At 38.0% G+C, this 22,109-nt stretch overlaps 1 protein-coding gene across 4 annotated transcripts in view; it reads right to left on the reverse strand.

The window, feature by feature from the left end:
• The window catches only part of shank2b (SH3 and multiple ankyrin repeat domains 2b), a 305,290-nt gene that overhangs the window by 145,210 nt on the left and 137,971 nt on the right, over positions 1-22,109 (reverse strand). For all 4 annotated transcript variants that reach the window (XM_055009730.1, XM_055009711.1, XM_055009729.1 and 1 more), the window contains one exon: positions 16,231-16,297. In XM_055009730.1, coding sequence (XP_054865705.1) covers positions 16,231-16,297 — 67 coding nt within the window. The remainder of the gene's footprint in view (positions 1-16,230; positions 16,298-22,109) is intronic.

Genomic DNA, 22,109 nt, shown 5'->3' on the forward strand with positions numbered 1-22,109 from the left:
TATATATATATATATATATATATATATATATATATATATAAAACCTCTCTTCCAAACAAACTAATGAAAATAAAGACCACATGCAAAGTGCAAATGTGGCAAATTCCATCACAACTCATGCAGGAAGTATAAGTAAGTTAATGTTAAAAGAAAATCTAGAGAAAATCTAAAGGGGGCGATTTGGGTCTTATTCGAATATTCAAATTCCTCCACATTTCTTGACAGAATTAACAATTAAGTCCAACTAAAAGACTTGTGAGCTGCATTGAACTTTAAGTATTAGGAGAGACAGAATGTTTGCTTATAATAAGAAACATTTGGACACATAAACTATGTACAGTATAGACCCTATAAATAACTTGTAAAGAGCTTTTTTTTCCTGCTTAACTGTGCCATCTGGTATGAATCATGGAATTTCCAAGAGATATGGATGCAAGTTTTCCATGAGGACTTCCTTTCAGATATCAAAAGAATATTTTAGGCAGTCTCCATATCATCAGTTTTATATAATATTGGGTATTAGGGTTTCCTGTGAGGCTGCAGATGCATAATCAGTACCATTTAATGAGGATGTGTTTGAAAGAAACGTGTAAAAAATGGTTGTCAGTGACACTTAAACTCTCTGAAATCCAAGCAGGTTCTAGGCTTTCTTTTTTGCTTCTGTCACAGTTTGACTCACTGATGGCTCTTTTTCCCTGTAATATAAAATCCTGCAACTCAGTGGAAAAGCACAGCCAAGGAGAGAAGTAGAAAAAAAACCCAAAATGTCTTTGTGCAGTATGGCAGTTTGGCAAACCTGCAATCAACATGTAAAACATTTTACCAAGTGCTCACAGGAGCCACCAACAGTAGAAAGATATGGGGGCTCTAAGTACTATAGATATTTAACAACTTTCAATTTTACAACCTCTACAAACTCAGTGTTTTCACTCTAATCTGCACATCAATTCTAGTAAGATGCTTCACCATGCATGATAAACACAACCTGCAATCCACCTGAAAACTCCCTGAATTTTTGTCAAATGTCTGTTGATCACAGCTGAGTCACTCGTGGCTTCTTGGTTGCAGCGAGGAACACCAAATTTTTTTTCTTTTTCTTTTTTTTTTTACTGGATCTGGTGCAAAACATTTGTTTTACATGATTTATTTGATGGAGACATGCAGAATAAAGTGACTTTCATGAAATATCATATTTTTAAGCTTTTGGTTGTTCACGTATGATATGTTCAAGGACCGCTGGACAATTAAAAAGCTGATATTCTTTCTACTACATGCTTTTCATACCTACCAGTGGGTTTAGACTTTAAAAGATTAAAGAGCATATTTGAGCTTTGTTCAATGTAGTAGAAACTCAACCCCAACCAACAATCTTTACTTTACAGTGGTGTTAAACATTTTATGATAAAGCAATGGCTCCTATGTTTTAGCTTAAATTAGGATATGCAGCATTGTTTAAAGCCAGATTTTACTGTGATTACATTTAATGATTACCTACAGACGCGTACCTCGTGAACTTATAAGGTCATCTTGGAGGGCAGTTGGTACCTTCCAGTATAATACATAAGAACACGAGCAAATTGTTGTTACTTTGATTTTATGGTATAGTGTCTTCATGAGGAGCTTCACAAGTTAGCAGAAGTTAATGGATTAAAGGTTGATGCTGGAATTTTTTTTTTTTATCTAGTTGAGTGACAGTTTGCTTTCAGGAAGTAAAAGTACATCATGGATTTATATCAGCCAGCTGTTAGGAGCAGGGGATGAAGGTATAAAAACCCATTTTGAGCAAATGATGGACCAGTAAGCAGCTTCTTCGAGAAAAAAAACCTTGGCGTTGCTAAGCAACTCAGATGGGGACGTCTCCATACATCATTAAAGCTGCACTTGCACACCAGTGTGCACACCTGCCTGTTGTATGATGAAATTTACATCCACGTGACTCCTCCTCTGGAACTGTCATGTTTCCACTTTGTCTGATTTCATGCACATCTGTCGTGTGAAGCCATCTGGTTCCACACTGTCCTGCCTAATGAAGGCTTATTGAAGCTCTTCATTTCTCCATTCTGCCTATTCTATCAGCCATAACTTCACAGCATGGAGACAAATCCATCCAAGAAGTGACCCTGCTAAAGAGCAATGTACCAGATGGCTACATGCAAAGCATATGTTGTCATAAACTATGCAATAATGCAGCGACAGGAGCAGATTTTCTTCATACTGTGATTTCCATACTGTACACAGCCATGTGACACAAACCAGTCCAAACATGAAATATGGAGCAAAACACTCACAAGTGCTTTATAGTATTTCCCAATTTTAAAAATCTACTGGGCCAGAAAGATCATTTCTTTGATAATCCAGTGAGGTAAGCTGAAAAACAATCCTTGCTCCTGAGACTGTAACGCTTTATTTCTAAAGTTTAAAAAGTGCTTCACTGAAAGGTTTGACTCAATGATTACTGAAATCAAATTATAAGTGAAATACACCACATGACCAACAGTATGGGATCATGATTATATATCACAATTATTCAATACGTTTAGTAGTTAGCTACTTCAGTATTTTATATTATTACTTTCACAATTAAATACTCCCATGTTGTGCTAATTAATACCAATACAAATACCATACAAATCCTTCCTTCATTCAGACATAATTAGATTGGTCTTTATTCACAGAGCATTTTCTAGAAGCAAAATACAAATACATTTTGCCAAAACTTTTTACCCAAAATTAAATCAACAGCTTTAACTTTCATGATACATTAGCACACTGTATAGCGTTGCTGTTATCTGATATCTGACTTGATGCCACGATTCAGGGAGGGAATATTAGCAACAGGCTTTTTGTCTGCATGTTTGTGTTTTTTTTCAGCTGGTTGAACAAATTAGTTGTGTTGGTTTTTATGCCAGACACAAGTCTCAGCTCACTTTGCATATTATTTGTTCTTTGATAGCATCACCTTCTGCTGCAAACATTAGATTTCACTCTCTGTTGTTTACCACTCTTCTCCTCTGGACTGCAGCTGCAACATTAAGGATATTTTGGCACAGGTTGCTGCTGCAGGGTTACGTGTACAGTGGTGTGACAGTTACCCATAAGTGAAGCCAAAACATCTGGATTGTTCCCTGGTGGTTGTTGGTTTAGGAGGCTATTGATTAGATACGCTGCACAGTTTTCTTTCAGTGGAACATTTTAAACAAAAATCTCAAAGTTGATCATTCAATTGCACAAATTCATAATAAGATTAATATTAAAATAACTGAGTAACCATGATGGACACAACCATTTCACATATTGACAGAACTTGATATCAAACACATGGACATCAATCTGTTGAGGTAACAACTTTCCCTGTCTGGTAAGACTTTAACCTAGTCACCCAAAAATTATGTCTTCACACAACTAAACGGCAACGTCGTGTGTTTTTGAAAGAAATAAGGTAAAAGTATGAGGTAACAGGAGTAACATAAATGTTATCAGAGGGTGTACATGAAGTTCTCTGCAGATGTCCACATGCTGTCCAATGTTTGGAACTATGTAGACAGTCGTGCCACAAGGGCAACTTCTTTAGCTTGGTTAAGTTTAGACACCAAAACTGTTTGTTGAGCGTTAGGAAAATTTTCTGAGTTAAAGTATGACACTTTTGCAACATATTTAAAGGTTGACCTCTATTTTCTGGGGTTACCAGAGTGACACGTCCTGCCCCATCTAATAATCAATATAAAATCATTTTAAAAAGTAGTTAAAAACCAATGACAGTTGTAAAGCATCTGTTGATTAGAAACAAATGTAACTAGGAATGCAGTTTTTGGAGACAGCGCTCGATCAAGGAACAAGTACTTCCACACTAAACTGGGAAAACCATTTAAATATGGATTTGTGTATTTGTAGTAGCAAGAAAGGGAAAGGAAGAAAACCACAAATTGTTGTCACAAAGTTGGAAGCACAGTTAAAACATGACTGCATACTGCTGTTACAAGATCCCTGTAAACAGGGTCATACTACAACCATGAAACACATACCTTTGACCATGTAGCTGGATTGTAAGTTTTTTGTACCTTCTGCACAATAAATTCTACAAAGTACTGTCGAAAAATAGCTTTTCATGCAGCAGAGATATACATTACATCTGCATGAAGGAATGCATAGGCTCTGCGACCGGAGGACAGACGACACCTAATAGCAGCCAATTATCTGCTGCCACTGAACGTTATCAGTAAATGCAGCCCACGATGCCTCACATCAATTATGTCAGCAATCAGTACTAACGAGTAGTTTAGCAGCTCCTCACCTATTGAAAGAATGCTGCCCTCAGGGCTGTATAGCAATTTCCACCTCATTTTCTTACAATGATTTGTGCTGCATCAGGGCACGACACTATATTTTTCCCATTCTTACTGCTCTGTAGCTTGCTAAGAAATAAATACATCATTATTAGAGTTCATAAAGCTTTCCTTCTTCACTGACATAGTGTTGAAATTATGACAATCAATTTGTTCTGGATATATTGGAGGCACAATCAGCCAAATATAGCGTGAAGGAGACACTTCTTAAAGGAAAGAGAACATTTTACAATGAGGAATAAATTAACACATATATCCCCACAATTATTTATATACAATGACCCTAATCCCATATAAAATGACTTAATGTTGTGGAAGAGTTGTCAGGTCAGATTTAAAGGTCTTTTGAATTCACTAAATGAAATTGAATGAAACCCTCAAATTTAAGGAAAAAAATACACAAGGGCTGAACAGTTATTTTAAATGAAAATATATAAACATATCGTTTGAGCACCTATTTGTGTCTGATATGGATGGTCAATTACATTACTAAAAAAAAAATCCCAGTCTACGGATATGCAAATATTTTATGTTTCAAAGGGTTGACGACTGGATGGCAGCGGTGGACAAAGTATTCAGATCAGTACCAATACAGCAAAGCAAAAAACTCCATTACAAGTAAAAGTACTGCATGAATTGGAAGGTGAAAGTAGCATAAAATGGAAGTACTCAAGCAAAACACCTTAAGCCTGTATTCAAGTACAGCATCTAAATGTGCTTAGTTATAATATATGAATTCTGAATATACATCATTCTGCACAGGAGATGAAACATCGACTAAAATTTATTTCTGAGAGAATGAGAACCTTCTTTTTTTTTGTTTTTTATTTGTTAGCTAATTGTTTTCCTCTATAAATGATAAAATATAAAATAGTGAATCACAATCACCCAGAGGGGAAAAGGGACATTTTTTCTTGATAAATTACCTGAATGACTAAATGATTCTTGAATTTGCACCAACTAACAATCTGTCAACTTGTCCTGATAAACAGATACACAGAAGAGTTTAATAATCTGCACAAACTGATTATTTCTCCCTATTAATTAAATGATTTCAACAAACAAAACATGTGTTGTGTACAAACATGATAATCTGCTAAACACTGACTGTTGCAGACCACAGTCAGGACTTCAGCTACAGCGTCTTCTGCCAAAACCAATGAAAGCCGGCTTTAGGGTTCAGGAGGTGGAAGGAAAAGGAGCCAAACCCCAAAACTCAACTCAGCTACAGCAGAGTTGCAGAGCAGCTCAGAGAATGTAAATGTCGTTTGTTTTCCTGATTAACAGATTCCCCCCTGCCTCCCCTGTGCTGTTTACTTCAGAGAGTTTGTCTCCTGCAAACAGATGTGACAGTTTCAAGTGTTTCTGTTACAGCTGTGTCAAGCAGGGAAGTCTGTCAGCCTCATCTGCTGATAAGGTGCAGTAACAGCAATAATAGTCACCTATAGGAGGATCAGGAGTAATCTGTTGTGCATTTCTATATAACTGTCAATGTTAAGGTATGTACTGGAAAAAATATGATCCACAGCAGCTCCAATTTCAAACTTACAGGATTTAAAGGATCTACTGTCAAAGGTTACAGTTTTATGGAACTGAAATTTTCAAAAATAAAAGGCTCTGCTGCTTGCTTAAGACTCGATTGTCTTTATAGACAAAGGCCTATAAAAAAAACATTTTGAAATAGAAAAGTTCATTAGGAGGAAGGCTTAACTGACTATTCATCAACTTCAAGTATATATTTTGCCTGTATTTATTTATTTGATGATTTTTTCTAATACAGAACCTTTGCTGAAAGCATTAAATTGATTGCTCCAGTGTGGGATCTTTCAAGGAACAATTAAGTCTTTTCTGATTATTTGTTCAGATTTTATTGGAATGTATAGTTTTCCCATCATTTTCTTCACCGCTACCTCACTGTGTGTATGTAAAAATAAACCTTGATGCATAAACATCGAGTCCCTTACACTCTGCATGACTTTTCAGCGGCTGACAGGTAGATGTCTGTTTCCCTGAAGCAGAGACCCTTCTGTGTGTCAGCCAGCTCTGGGTTTTTTTGGAAGCATTTTTAAAGTCATTTTTCAGGCCTGTGGCAAAAGCTTCAGAATGGACTTCAAGAACGGCACAGAGACGAGCAGACACCTGCAGCAAACCGGAAAAAGATGAGTGTGAAGCTGGTTTTGGTGTGCATGTGTGAGTGTGGTTTAGTGTTTGTGTGTTTGAGTGTGTCTCTGGTCAATACACGCATCCCCTAGGATTATCACACTCTGGCAGTGGGTGGTCTAATACGCCCATCTGTCAATCATTCTTACACAGGCTTACAGCTGTATGGAGAGAAAAAAACACAGCACGTATCTTCTACAGACATCCTCATCATTCATTGTGTGCGTTTGTGTAGTTTTTGTCTCATTTTAGAGGGAAAGTCAATTCCGAAGACATAAAATGGCCTTTTCTTAGCTGCGCATTTTGCCACTGTGCTGCATAAGTTGTTTGTTTTTGCTTGTTATTGTTGTTTTGTGGCTCATGCTTCCGCTCAGCTGTGGAATTCATGCATCATTGTCTTCAGTTAAAATGTATATTAAAAACTGGAAATGTGATGTGGATTAATGGAAATGATGAGGGCGTTAAAGAGAGCTTAGCGATTGTGCAAATGGTTTGGATGGAGGGATTTTATGGTGCTGTGCGAGTCCATGCTGTGACACTGTGTTATGTTTTGTTAAAGGAGATCATTGTGGTTTGTTTTAGCCTGGCATATTTCAGATTAGTGGCTATTGTGGCTCTTGGAGTCATGCTAACTTTGCACTCTTTACCTCAGTTGTAGAGATTCTGGGTGCAATTAGCATTAGCTCCCTGCAGCTTTCTAAAAAACAGATCTTTACGTCTGTTTCAGTCTACTGTCCTGGGGGTAGGAATAGAAGCCTTCAGCCAAAGGATCTCAAGTCTCAGTGTAGTCAGATGTACACTTCAATATAAGCCTCCCATTTCTGTTAATTATTTAACATAGCGTCCTCCTCCCCTTCCGTTAGCTGCATGTTGCCATTTTCTCCAGAAAACAACAGCAGCTACTACTGAGCAGCAATCTATACGTTGAAAATGGCAAGTTTTACTAAATATTTAGATTGTGCAGAAAGCAGGCCTTGCTTGGGTTTTTGGTGGAAGATTGTAAAGATTTACACAGAATATATTTACAGCATTTGCTGTGTACTGGAGTGCTTGCCTCCCCACATGCAAGTTCGCCGCATTTGCAGGGGCACCGTTGCTGCATCCTGGGCATAGCGCTGCCTAAGATGACTGAAATTGGTTTAAAGAACCTCAAACAAGACAGTGTTTTATTCATGTAAAGCAGAATGATAAAGAATTGTGGTCAGACCATTCTGAGGAGAAAGGAGCAAAGTTCTTGGCAGCATGATGTGAGACTGGAGGTCCAAAATGTAAGCGAAGAGCAAGTCCATTTAGTTTTTTTTTTTTTTTTTTTTTTTTTTTAATAGACGAACAACAGAATTTCAAACTTGATATTATAGCTAACTGTAAGGCAATACTGAGAGATCGAAACTGCTGTAATGCAGTAATTTATATATCTTTTTTTTACATTGTTAAGACTTCAGTTAGCTGAAGAGACTGGATGAAAAATGATAACAAATGACAGTAATGAGGGTCGGAGTTTCTCCTGCTCAGTCATGGAGATTTTGGAGCTTATTTAACAACTGGATTTATTTAAAACTGTGTTTCACTGAGATGATTGCAACATGCATGTTTATTCTTGATAAAACATTATCTATAAAACGCCATTTTACGCAAAGAAAAGATAAAAATACCAATGATGGTAGACATAATAAACATATTTAACACAGTTCTGACTTAGTATCCCATAATTCTGACTTTAAAGTACTTTTGTTTTCATCATACATACATTTCATGTAATTTTGCTAGTTTGCAGAAAGATTTTGGCTTTACACATCTATTGAAGGACTCTTGCTAAATTATTGGTGGCATTAACTCTAAATTATAGGTATTTGTGTAAAAAAAAATATAGTATCACTTGGGATACTAGTAAGTTCTGTGCTAGTTACCTGTGATTTTAGAGTAGAAGTGGTTACCTGCCAGTTGTGGTTGAACTGGAGTACAACAGCCTGCTGACCTGAGCTATTTTTGTAACATGTTTTCATGCACAGCTCTTTGAATCGCTGGCTATTAACTTCCATATATAGGTCACGCTCACACACGTTAACAGCATGAAGAACATCAGGCAACACACGTAAATGTTCGTCAGTGCCCTCTGCGAAGCCATTGCTTCTCCTCCAGCGATCACTTTGTGTCCTACTTAACAGCTTTGTCCGCCTTTGTCTCTGCGCAGGAGTCCATCTAGAAACTAGCCCCCGTGGCGAGATAACTCTCTGTAGTCAAGTACTGGAAATTGGAGTTACATTAGTCACCTCTCTGGGTGAGAATTAACTCGGGGCAAGCAGATGAAATAACTGGCTGATTGATTAAGCTCATAACCACCAAATTAAGACAATAAATAACACGCGGCACCAGAGCTCATTTCTGGTCCCTGTCATGCATTAAAGCTGCACTTATCAGGCGCTAACACTGTGGTTATCACTGCAGTCTAATATCCTTACATGTTGGCTCGTCAGATGTGACAAGCAAATAATTCCTCTCACCTTCTGCTGATAGAAAACTGTATCTAAATTTCTGATTTGATTAATTCAGCCTGTGAGCAGAGGCGTTAGAAAGCAGAAATTCAACAGACATCCAGCAAACATCTGCCTCTGCAACTGCGATACGACACCTTCTAGATTTGCACGCTGATGTTTAAATTTTAGCCCGCATACTGCTGGAACAAGTGGAGGCTAAATCCATTGTCCTTAAATACAACAACTGAGATCAGAGCAGGATTGATTCTGTTGCATGCACTGAAGATTATGGTCTGGATTAACACATTCGAGGGCGAGTGAACTGTGGGTAGATTTTTTTTCTGTGTTTCAATGAGTTTGTGCCACATTTACAAAACTTTAATCAATAATATGCAAAGAAACAATATAAAATCATCCAATAGGTCCGATGATTGATCATAAAGCCTCAGCATGGCAGGCTTTTCCTGTAGGAGTCTTACTGGGCAGAGTCGGGCCATCATGAGGCTTCAGCTCACATGGTCTGACCCCACTATATAAGGTGGGGCCTGTCAGTCAATCTTAATCTTTTCTCACTTTCACTTTGTTTGGTTTTGTTTGTACTTAATGTTAATTTTCCTTTTAGTTCTGTAAAATAAACTAATATCAGTGACAACTCATGTATGGTCTCCAGCAGTGAGGCTGGTTATGACACTGTAGAGGCCAAAATTAGAAATGATTTACATGATATCAAATTAAAAGATTGTTTTTTTCTTGATCCACTGAACAGCAAACTGGTCCCAAATATATGTTGGTTAGATGTGTTTGTGTGACCCATCACGAACAAACATAATGTGGAAGAAAATATATTTCAGAATTGAGCATGCAGTTGAGTTGTACAAGAACCTTTTTTTTAGAAGACAGGGGTCGCAAAAGAGAATAGGGTCAGTTTGAGTTGGAAGAAAGGGGCAGAATTGAGGCCGGCTACTGCCTTCAAAACTGAAAAATACCGAGTAGATGATTAGCAAAAGATAGCATAGTTCCTGTGAATAATCTCAATATATATTCATATCAGTTTCTTTATGTTTAATTAGCAAAAGCAGTCACAAGCTTACAGTTTCGCTTTGCATTGCTGCACCACTTCACCAGTTTGCTACAGTTTCTGCTGTGCCCAGTATCACTTGATCCACAGCATCTGCAATTTAAAGTCCAAAGAAACGATGACATAAGAGTGTTTTCTAGTCTGCTATTCGATGTAATGTTGATGTAGACTGGCCCGGCATGCTTGTCACAGCATTTGTAGTCATTGTTGCATTCTCAAATGGAGATATTTTGTAAACACTAGGCTTGTGGATAGATTTTTTTTTTAATAGAGAAACAAAAACATCTATATCAGTGCAGATGAGGCCTCAGTGTGCAGAGCGACTTTAACAAACACCGGCTTTGATTACTGTCGAGGCGTCTCTGTCCTCAGAAGAAGCTGTCCTGTCAGCAGCGCAGCAGGAGAACAAACTGTCTTCGCCACATTGAGGAACATCAGAAATTCAATGGATGAATATATTTTGAAGCTGGCGCATGAGAAGCGTGCTGGAGGAAAACCGCTTTGTTTTTATTTATTGACTTTTTTTCCCCCTCAACGACCATATAGGAGCTCTATATGGTAAAACCAGGGAGCTCACAGATGTAACCTGGGGTCTAAAAATAGATTAAAAGAAAAAGATTACCTGAGCCTGGAGCAAGGCAGTAAACCCCAAGTGCTGGAACACCTTGCATGGAAGCTCAATGGGTAAATGAGAGGCAAACTGCAAAAACTTTTGGAATAACAGTGCTTCATAAATGCACGTTATTGCACAGACAAAAGGAGATTTGTGTACTTTAAAGAGCTGCACGTGGCATCTCTCTGATATGATGTGAATAATTACTTTATATAAAATATTCTCTGGAATAAAAGAGCAACAGATGTTGAAAATTAGGTTACAGTGCAGGAAACTTTAAAGCATTTCTCAGTTGATCACTTCAGTTTTCAAAATTCAATCACCGTAAAACAACTACATATATCTAATTTCAGAGTAGAGCTGCAACAATGAATCAACACATTTTAAAGTATTGCATTAATTGCCAGCTGTTTTTATAATTGATTCATCAGTTTGAGTCTAAATTCTCTGTTTCCACCTACAAATATGTGAATATTTTCTGGTTTCTTTCCTCCTCTGTGACAGTAAACTGAACATCTTTGGCTTACGAACAAAATAAGACATTTGAAGACGTCATCATGTGCTTTGGGAGACACTGATTGACAGCATGAAACAGCTGAGACACAGAACTAAAATACCTCTAAAAACAGCCAGCAGCTACCAGCCAGCCGTGAAGCAGATTTTTTTCCTCAGTTTCAGCTTTTCCAACGGGAGTAGTTGTTTTTTGGGTAACTTTAAGCTTAAAATCCTGTATTAGACTCCTGAGCTGAAAAAAAACATTTAATGAACACTTACTATCTACTTCAGCTCTGGAAAAGTGTAGAAAATTTTCCCCAATTTTCTGACAAATTGTAGACCATATGATACATTTGTTCATTGGCAAAATAATCAGCTTAAATTATACTGAAAGTAATTGTTAGTTGCAGCCCAAAATGTAAGAAATATCAGAGTCCAGCTGAGCTGAAGTAATTACTGACTGATTGTCAACTATTAAATTAATCAGCAACTTTTCTGATAATTCATTTATCAAATTAAGTATCTTAAGTACAAATTCTGATTCAAGTTTCTTAAATGTGAGTATTTTCTGGTTTCTTTTCTCCTATGGAACAGCAAATAAAGTATCTTTGTGTCGTGAACAAAACAGGACATTTGAAGATGCCATCTACGGCTGTGGAAAACACTAAACAACATTTTTCACTATTTTCTGACTTTTATAGACCAATTTATTGATTAATGGACACCTCCACCTCCAGTGAAGCAGCACAACCATGACTACAAGTAGGTAGAGCTAAAAATATGCAATGTCACACAGGTATATATATGCAATGTCACACAGGTAGAATGCAATAAGTCATAAACAAGACAACACTGAAAGTGGAATTCCTTGGATTTACAAAATTTGGAGTGCCTAAAGGTGTTACTAATACTGGGGAAAAATGTGGGCTACATTACACTACTTACAGAACCTATTTCACCATGCTGAATGTGTCTCCAACGACTTGCTCCTCTGTATACAGTGGTTGAGCCATACTGCAATTATTTTATTGAGCTAATATGTTTTATTATTCTCTCTGCTCTGTGTAACATGGCCTGCAGTTCACCTGAAAATGCAGAATTTTTTGGCTGCAGCAGAGTCGGTCTTGGTGTCACTAGTGATCTAGTACAGTTAATTTTTGGTGATTTTTTTCAATGACACTTCTAGAATAAAAGGATTGGGAAGAAATATCACAAATTAAGCCTTCTTGTGTTAATTTTTCCTATTAGAACTGCACATCATACATGACACAATCATACTGTCAGAAAGATGAAAATCAATGATTCCTCTTCAACAGATTCTAGCTAATTTAAGGTGTAATTTTGGGCAATTTTTTTAAAGAAAACGTGCCTTTTTGGGTTCAGACAGTTAATCAACAATGACAATTATCGACAATAATTGCTAGCAGCCCTCTTCTTAGAGTATGAGCCCCTATCCACTACTTCCATGTTACCCAGTTATCAGTCCAGTCTTAAGAATGCAGTGAAATATTAAAACAATGACGTAACAAACGGCAGATTTGTGTGTTACATCATCTGCACCGAGTAAGCAAGATAAACTGTGAAAGCCACGGGGCTTATGGTGTTTAGACACACACACACACACACACACATTCAAACACACACACACTCAAACACACACACCATAAGTCACCGTGATCAACATTCAAACCCACTAAAGCGGCGTATATAAAGCAAGAGGCTCAACATGACACAAGCTGTCTCGTGTAAAAAGGAAGTGGGCTAGGCGATGAGTCGAGGAACTTGGGTTGATGGGAGAGAGGGTCAGGGAGTTGGAGGAGGTTGATGATGAAAGGACACCCACCTCTGCAGCAGGCTGAACCCATGACGGCCAATCAAACATCCAAAAGTAAACATGTCCCATCCCAAAATCCGATTCTGAACAATGTCCAAACACCGACCGACTACCTGAGCACCTTCAGCTAATCCTGGTTAGCATCATAGCCGAGCGCTTGTTGTTGGGACGGTGGGAATGTTGGAGGAGGAAAGTGGTGGTGTTGGTGGAGCAGCAGATGTCGACAGCGCCGGGGCTTTTTTTGGGGTAATCCTGCATCGCCACGGTGTTCCATTTAGCCCTCCACCACGCCGCTGTCGTGTGAAGCTACCCACTGCTTGGTGGCGTCCATGTGGGGGTCAACAATTGCAGGATTACATCTTTAGATTAGATTAGATTCCTCCCTCTCTTTTCTCTCTTTTCATTCATTTCACCCTCAAGCTCATCTTTTCTCTGTCATCCACTGTGTATTTATTTATTTATCTGTTTGTTCATCTTTTCTCATTTTATCTAAGGCCCTGTAATCCCCGAGTCATCTCTGCGCTCCACAAACCAAAGGCCCAAACCTCAATCCCAGCAGTGTTCATTTCAGTGGACGGGAGACAGTTTTTACTTTCTATCTGCATTTATTCCACCACGGTGAATTGAAAGACTTTAAATGTATGTAGAAGCTGTAGAGGATTTGTGGTTGTTTGCTTGGCTTGAAAATGTCACTTTATCAGGTGTTAAATCGGAGCAGAGTCTGTTGCCATCGCCAATCTGCCGCTGAACAACTTAATAAGCGGCAACTAAGCAACGGATGTAATAAATAGCAAGAAGGGGAAAAAAATACATTGAATTTGTTCCAAAACTGCCTTTTTCATGTTTGTGAAAAACCATTCCTGTCTTCTCACCTCCCTCTCACGTACACAGAGTGAAATAATGGCATACAGCGTACACTATACACTCGTTTTCATGAAGTCTTAACCCTTAACTAGCAGTGGCCAATTTACAAGTAATTCAGGGAGACTGTAAATATATTTCTAATCGTCAGCCTAAATATTCAATGTCTGGAAGCACTTCTATATAATCACTCCCAAAATGTGACAGAAGTTGCTTAGTGTCTACAGAAGGTGCATACAAAAACTAAATGGTAAGGGATCAGAGCAAACAGTTCATTCCCCAGGACCTACCTAAACTTAACAATGCTCAGTGATAGATGGTAACTAAGTACATTTACATTAGTACTAAATGATTTTGCATTTTAAACAAGTTTATGCTTCTATTTCAAGACATTTTAGATGGAAATATTATACTTTTTGCACCAGAGATTTCCTCTTGAGGCCTTTAATTGTGAACAGGGAACACTCACACCATTTCAGTGACGCTAAAATAAACTTGATTTGTGCTCATCAATCTCTGGTGTTAATTTCATGAGGCGAAAAGCTCTACATTGACACCCTTCCAGGATTAATCCATTATTTTTGGAGCAGTACCTGTGAATATATTCCTGTTTTCACAGCTTTGAACTGGTCCAACCTGATGCAGACAGCAATGTCTGACTTGTTTAGTGTTTAGGGAACTCAGAGTCAGCTCGGTGTGGCTGCGTTTTGTTCGAACAGATGGACAAAAAGTTGAGAAGTCTGGATATCACAGCTCAACTACCAACCAGGATGGCAGATCATCAAAGAACAGTTAGTAGCCTAACAGCTACTAAAAGCTAATAGTAGGCTAATTTGTCTGCATTATATTTATCACTAGTTTATCAGAAACAAGGCTAGCAGCTAGAATGCACTCACTGATCTGCTCTGTGGTCCATTTAGTTCTTCTATAGATAACATGCAGATTTGTATTTCCTCCCACAACCAATCAATTGGTTCAAGAGTAGGTACAATTTCAGTCGACCAAGATTGATTTGGTTCATTATATCCCTCAACAATATGCATGCCATGGACTGCATGTTGCTTGCATAAACTAGTTTCTGAAAGGCAGCGACTTTGCTTTTTTGACAGGTTATAGCAGCTGGTCACAGGTTGGACTGTGGCTCCATATCAGTGTTTATATCTGAGGTGTGATGAGCCCAGTAAGCAACATAGCACAGGATTTCTAGAGAAACTAGAACCTCCCACTGTCTTTGGGCTTTGTTGTTGTTGGATAAGCAAGTAAACATTGAATATGGGTCACTTTTGACCCATGTTGTGCATCAAAGGTTTAATGGTGAACTGTAAAGGCGATGGAAAATCAACTCATACAGCCTCTTCTCAAAATAAGCATTGTTGTTTTCCCAACATTGCACTGTCGGCACATTGTCACAAATATTCAGCTGCTTGTGGACATTCAGAGTGGGCAGATAACAAAATTTACATCAAGTAGACAAAATTGAACCGGCCTTTAACCTCCGAAAATGTTTTAATGAAATAACTGAGACCTAGAGAGGTAAAGATCAATGAAAGTGTCAAAATGTTTAAATACTGTGTACAGCAGAACTGGTTTTCTTCATTCCTAACCTAATAAACATTATAATCCCTCAGGTCTTAGCTGGTGGGCCTTTGGAGTGCCCCAAACCCTAGGCTGCAAACCACTCAGCTATTATCCAACAGACACTGCTGCATCTAATCATGTAGTGCATCAGAGTGGACATTCTTCTATGGAACCAGTAGCTTTACTTTTTATATTCAAAGTCTTTCAGGAGGCTTTTAAATACAGGTCTTGCAAAGGAGTATTTTTACATTGTGATACTTTTACTTAAGTAAAGAGTCCATGAGCTACGTCCATCACTGCCAATGGTCACACTAACATTGTATAAATCCACTCATATGAGATCAGTTTGGTTCCTGGTGAGTTATCTGATTTACAAACTCTTACGTAAGTCTGACACACACAAAAACCTGCACTGAACTAAGCTCTACAATCGCTATCAATACAAGATCTACCAACTTCATCAAACCTCCAGTCAACAGAATCACACATTTAATTCGACACTTCTGAGAATCCACAAAGTCAAACGCTCCCTCCGGCCAAAGCATTGATCATTTCTCCCGGCCTAATCGGTCTGGGATTGTCCTGGTGTAAACATAAACTTTCATCCTCTTGGCAGCGTTCTCATAATCCGGCACAGGGGATTATACCGGAAGGTCATTTAGGAGGATCAAACCACGGGGGGATTTGAAATGTATCCCAAGGGAGATTCAGGAATACGAGCTCGATAGGGAAGGCTAGGTGAGGCATGGACAGATGGAAGATAGAAAAAGAAAATGTGCAGCTTTGGTACTCACCTATATCTGACTCTTTATGGTTCTTGATGAGCTCGGCAAGCTCAAAGTTCCCAGCAATAATAGCGACCTGGAGAGAGACAGAGGAAAAGTGAGAAACAGTGTGAAGAGAAAGAAATATACCCATATTTTCACCAAGCAGATCATTAAAATGAACACTCGACCAACTACATGAGCCTTCGGACAGAACAGCTCATGAGGGAAAACATTTGAGGCAACCAAACATGACACCAAAAAGTGAAAGCAGAGAAGAAAAAGCTACTTTAATCACAATATTGGGATCTTGCGGGTCCTCTCTTGTCAGTTTCTAATTTACACGACCAGTCAGCGACTTCCACAATCTTTGTGGCTTTAATCATGTGGAGCCAAGAATCTAATAATCTATCGTACACACGTGTTCAAGCCAAGATTCACACATGACACGGAGGCAGCGAGCACATGCAAAGTCACATGTTCATGTTTCTGACACACAGAAGATTGACAGACTGGTGACTGAGGTCATAGTGAGCTTACATTATTCATTCACTGGTTAAAAAAAAAAAACAAAACAAGAGAACAAAATGCAAAGGGGGAGCTTTTTTAATATATAGCTACAGGAAATTAAAGCTGCACCAACAATACAGTATTTTTCAACCAGATAGCAAGCCACATAATTCTAAGAATGAAAGGAATATATATCTGTGACACAAAATGAAGGCTTCAATGATTCCCTCAACTCACTTCATTTCTTTTTCACTTTGGAATTCTATTGAATTTGGGATACGAACAATATAAATAGCGAGTCATAAGAATGGAAACGGGTTGAACATCTTTTATTTCCTGCTTTAATTTGGCTTCATTTAAATATTAAATGGTCTGATCTCAGATAGCATTTTTGATGCTTTGTTTCCTCATAGAATTGTGTCAGTATGCGCATCAACTGGAACTCGATATTTAATTAATTCCTAAGAGAGCATCCGTGACCTCTGATGTGTGTGAAACTCCTTCATCCATTTTGTTTTGGCCCAGAATTTGCCTCATGTATGCGGAAAAATTAGAACTGCATGGATGACATGGATTTCTTCAAATAACCTTCAAGCTCTCTCTGTGGGACCAAATTCTACAATTTTCCAACTAGGTATTTGGCCTGCCATATTTTATTTTATTTTGAACTTTATTATAAATCTGTTTAGTTGAAAATTCTAATAATAAAAAAAACAACTAAATAAATAACTACTTTACACATGATTTGGGTGGATTTGTCTTATTGTGTTGTAAAAACACAGCAGTGAGGGTCAGTAGGAGTCACTTATTTTTTATTTATTTATTTTTTTTATTCCTGACGTCACAGTGGGTGGAGGTGGTGCACTGGACTCCATTAGAGTGAAAAGGGTTCTTAATATTTTATCCTCCTATTCACATACATGAAGGGGGCAAAATGTCATGCGGGAAAAAATCATAGTGTGGATTACAATTATACTTTTAACTAGTCAGACCTCATTGTTTCAAATTGTTACATGTAAATTAAATCTTAGGCGGGAATATTTGTGAAACTTGTTATTATGGTTTTGCGAATTTTTCACAAAATACTCCAAAAACCACAGTGTTGCTCACAACAGATTAACCCTCTGAACTCCAAAGCATGTTTTCTTCAAAAACAAAAATCTACTAAATTATCCATTTTCTTAGCCAGAAACTGGAAAGACAAAGAATTTTCCGAAAGTTCCGGAAAATATCCAAATCTATGCTTAAAGTTGGAATATGTCATTAAAATGACATTATTCTGGATGTCTGTTAAAAACAAAAAAAAAAAATCTGCACTCTTCAGCCCAACTGAGAAGCCACGATTAACTCAGCTGTGTCCAACAGTCAGGTGGCAAGAATGTGGAAAGTAGCACAAATAACATATATTTCTGAGGTTATAAAAGTGTAAATAGCAAAATATTTATAGCATGCGGAGCCCCCATGTTTGTCCCTGCATTGGTGACACCTGTTGGTACTTGGAAAAATGCTGAACACGCTGATTTCTAATTTTTGTAAAACAATCAAAGAAATTCAACTCTTTTTTCTTTTTCATGATTTATGCCATTATAAATGTGTCCTGCTGCACAGGGGACATTTTTGAGTTCTCCTTGCTTCTAGCCTAAACTCTTCTTCTTGCCAAATTAAAGTGACTTTAGCTCAAACACTGATCAGTGGCCACATCAAACACATCAGTGTGATATTTCTGTATCCACAAGGGGGCAATAAAGAGGTTTCGTCTCCATGTGGCTGCAGAGGTTGTCATAGTGTCAGTGACCCAGATCATGCTGCCTGTTGTCATGTTGCTGCTTACAGTCATTTCTGCAGGCGCTCAGATCGTTAGGTGTTACAGGTTTACAGTACGGCCTCATCGCAGCAAAAATAGACTGATGCGCTGCACACATGCACTCACACAAGCGCGTGCACGCTCAGCCCTCAAGGGAAACCCAGCAGCATTATGTAAGCATGCCTCCACTGATTCCTGGAGAACAAATATTCAGGAAGGAGAGAAGAGAGAGATGGAGAGCAGGTGTATTATTAAAGCAGAGTTGGCTTGAGTAGTAATATCTGCCCCCTCCTCGCTCCACAGTCGACCTTTGCTTCATATAAATAAAAACACAGCATTTCTGAGAAAAAGCATTCCTCTAAAGGAGATGATTTCCACCAGCATGAATCCTCTCGAATCTTTTAACAAGCTGCGTTCATGTACATCAGAAAAAAGAAAAAAAAAAAGATTACTTCGATGTAGAATGCGAGTCAATAAATGTAAATTTGAGGTTATTTTTAGCAGCAAATGTGATGTTTCCTGTGAAGGCGATGGAGGAGGGGGATGCTGGATGCCGGCTGGATCTCCCACTCATTCTGAGGATCTCCCAGAGCGCCTGCCGCCATGTGTGACAAATCTATGACAGGCTATTTTCCAAGAGGAGCCCTGATCCTCGAACAGGCTTATTGGACGGGATCGAGTAACACATCAGAAAGAAGTGACAGATGAAGTTGTCATGTCCACCATGACCTACAAACAGACTAATATAGCGCATATAAGAAGCAGTGGGCGGAGTGGTACAAATATCAAAACAGGAGATACTGTAGATATCTAGATAGATAGATACTTTATTAATCTCGAGGGAAATTCAAGTAAAATATTTAAAGGATATTTACCACATCAAACACTTTCTGGTCATTGCTTTGTGACAATAAAAGATCAGGGCACTGCAAAAGCCGATCGAGTTGGCACTTTGCCCTTGCCATTAGCTTCTAATTTGGTGATTTAAAGATGAAAATATGTCAACATTAACACTGCGCCACACTCTGGGTTGTTTATAGACATCTGGGTTAGATCCACCTGTTGAAGAGTATTTCAGTTTCTATGTTTAAATTAGTAGTTTTGACCTAATTCACAGGATAAAATGGCCATTTAAATGTGGCAGAAACACAAGTTAATGGAGAATTCTGGTGTATATCAACCTGGTGTGTTTTCCTCCTTGTGTTCCTGAGCAACCCAGTCTCCACAAAATTACGTTCCTACACAACTAAGCTGCATTCTAAATTACATTTTGAGAGAAATGTACTTTCTGCTGGATTGCGTTTGTTTGTAATATATCACAAATAAATTTATAATCAACGTATTTTTGCCATTTATTTCATTGCTTCACTGTTGCTGCTTTTCAGCCAACCAATCATATATATACATAGGTGGATACTTGTCACCATAGTAACCCAGAAAGTGCAGATGTTTCAAATGTGGCGCAAAAGCTTAGCTGCAGCTTCACTCTGGTTGCCTTCTGTACAAGTGTCACAGCATCCTTTATTTACTGTTTTTCATTTAAATTATTACTGGTGTACTCTCACCAATGTGCTAAAGTTCTTAAATTCAAAGTAAATCTTTTTCTCCTGGTCTTTAATGAAGATAAGTCACTAAAATTGATCAATAATCATCAGTAATAGGGAAATGAAACATCCAATCATTTTCTTGTGCAGACTACAGACTTGGTGCCCATGAATGAGAATAATCACAGCTGATGAATCTGCAGCTCTGATAAACACCCTGGAGATGGTTTTATGAATCTCTGACATCCGCTGGAAGACAAGAGCAAGAGCAGCTGGACCAAACATTTGGCTCTCCACACACTCAGTAAAATATAATATCTAGCAAAATGGCTGGTCCAGGTGGCTAATTTCTGTTAATGAATGTTTCAAATGACTCAATCATGTAAAAATCATGTTTCTTTGGAGAGCTGTAGGGAGCTGCTGCCCATTGCTCCCCGCTAAAGTCGGTTTCCCAAAATCTCTTCAAAAGTTAGCCTGAGTCACAAAATTAATGAGAAATACTCAAGGTTGAAATATGCAGTTATCCTACAATAAATATAACATTTTTAATCATTTTAAGTCCATTTTAACCTAGACCTCTCAATGTTTTTCGACCTGTAACTCACCAAATCTGTGCTGCCAAGCGAGTGAAATAAGAAATTCCGCCATATTATCAGGTGAAATGTGAGGATTGATTTTGGATCAGCTTCATTCATCACAGTTTGTGGGATTCTAATGATTTGATCTTGGGGAAATGTCACAGACATGCTTTTCATTGCTTCATCCTGACATTTTAAAGTTGGAGACTGCCTGTTTACAAATCCAGCTGACAAGGATTCAATGTTTATTAAAGGAAAATGAAAGTCATTACAGACTACGGTGTTGGACACAAAGTAATTGCTGATTATTGCTTGTAACTGCTGAGATCTCAAAATGTAACAACACAATAAAAAAAAAGACCAGCAACTGAAGAAATAGAAGCAGATAGATTGTAAGTGGCCAACAGTTTATCCAGATTAAACTAAAGCTAAGGTCACATCTGTAATAATACTTCAATGCACATGTAAACTGTGAGTTTGCACAGCTGCGACAAGTAAGTGAAATGTGAAGCTAAATGTGTCTGTAAACTGTGTTTGATAATAATGTCACTGTTCATCTGTGCCTTCTCATCCAAATAGGTTTGATTATTTTGTTTAGAATCTGTCCGACCACCTGAAAGTTTCTCACCTCATTGGGCCTGTTTTTAAAGAACGAAAGCAATTAAGTGATGAACTATTACACTTCCATAAATTTGTAGGATTCCCAAGAGACTGAGATCAAACTCCCTCTCTGGGTGTTGATTTAACCTCTAAAAACTCACCTCCATAAAACACAGATTTTTTTCAGAGGGAGATCTTTAAAAAAAAAGCCACCAACGATAAAAATGGAAACAAGTTGAGATATTCTGACTTTTCGACTGTACTGTAGGCCAAACTCCTAAATCATCGGATCCTGTAATTTCCATAATGCAGCTCAAGAGGGGCTTTGTTAGACACTCAATGCCTGTTAAGTACAGTGCTGGAGAAAGTATTTTCATCTTTTACTGAAGTAAAAGTACTAATACCACACTCTAACAGCACTTTGTTGCTAATAACTCTGCATTGAAACTTTAAGTATCATCAGAAAAACATACATTAAGTCATAAAAGTGTTCTCTGCAGAAAAATATCCCAGGTGACTGTCATTAGAATATTATAACTCATGCATTAATTAAAAAGCATACTTTAATTGCAGTGTAGTTGGAGTTTATTTCTGTATCCAATTGCAACTATTGATTATTTTCAGCACGCATTAATCTGCTGATGATTCTTTGATTGATTGTTTGGCTTTCAAATTTTCAAGAAATAGCAAGAAATGCTATCACAAGAGCTCCAACGATGATCAGAGCAGTTGCCAATTATCTCTCCATCGACTAACTGATCGACTGATCGTTCCAGCTGTACTTGTATAAACTGTTGCTTAGTTTAATTAATCCCAAAACATCATATTTTCAGTTTTTCATATGTTTTGTATACATTTCTTTTTTTACTGGAG

This window comes from Amphiprion ocellaris, chromosome 1 (genome assembly GCF_022539595.1).
Source record: "Amphiprion ocellaris isolate individual 3 ecotype Okinawa chromosome 1, ASM2253959v1, whole genome shotgun sequence".
NCBI classification, from domain to species: Eukaryota; Metazoa; Chordata; class Actinopteri; family Pomacentridae; genus Amphiprion; species Amphiprion ocellaris.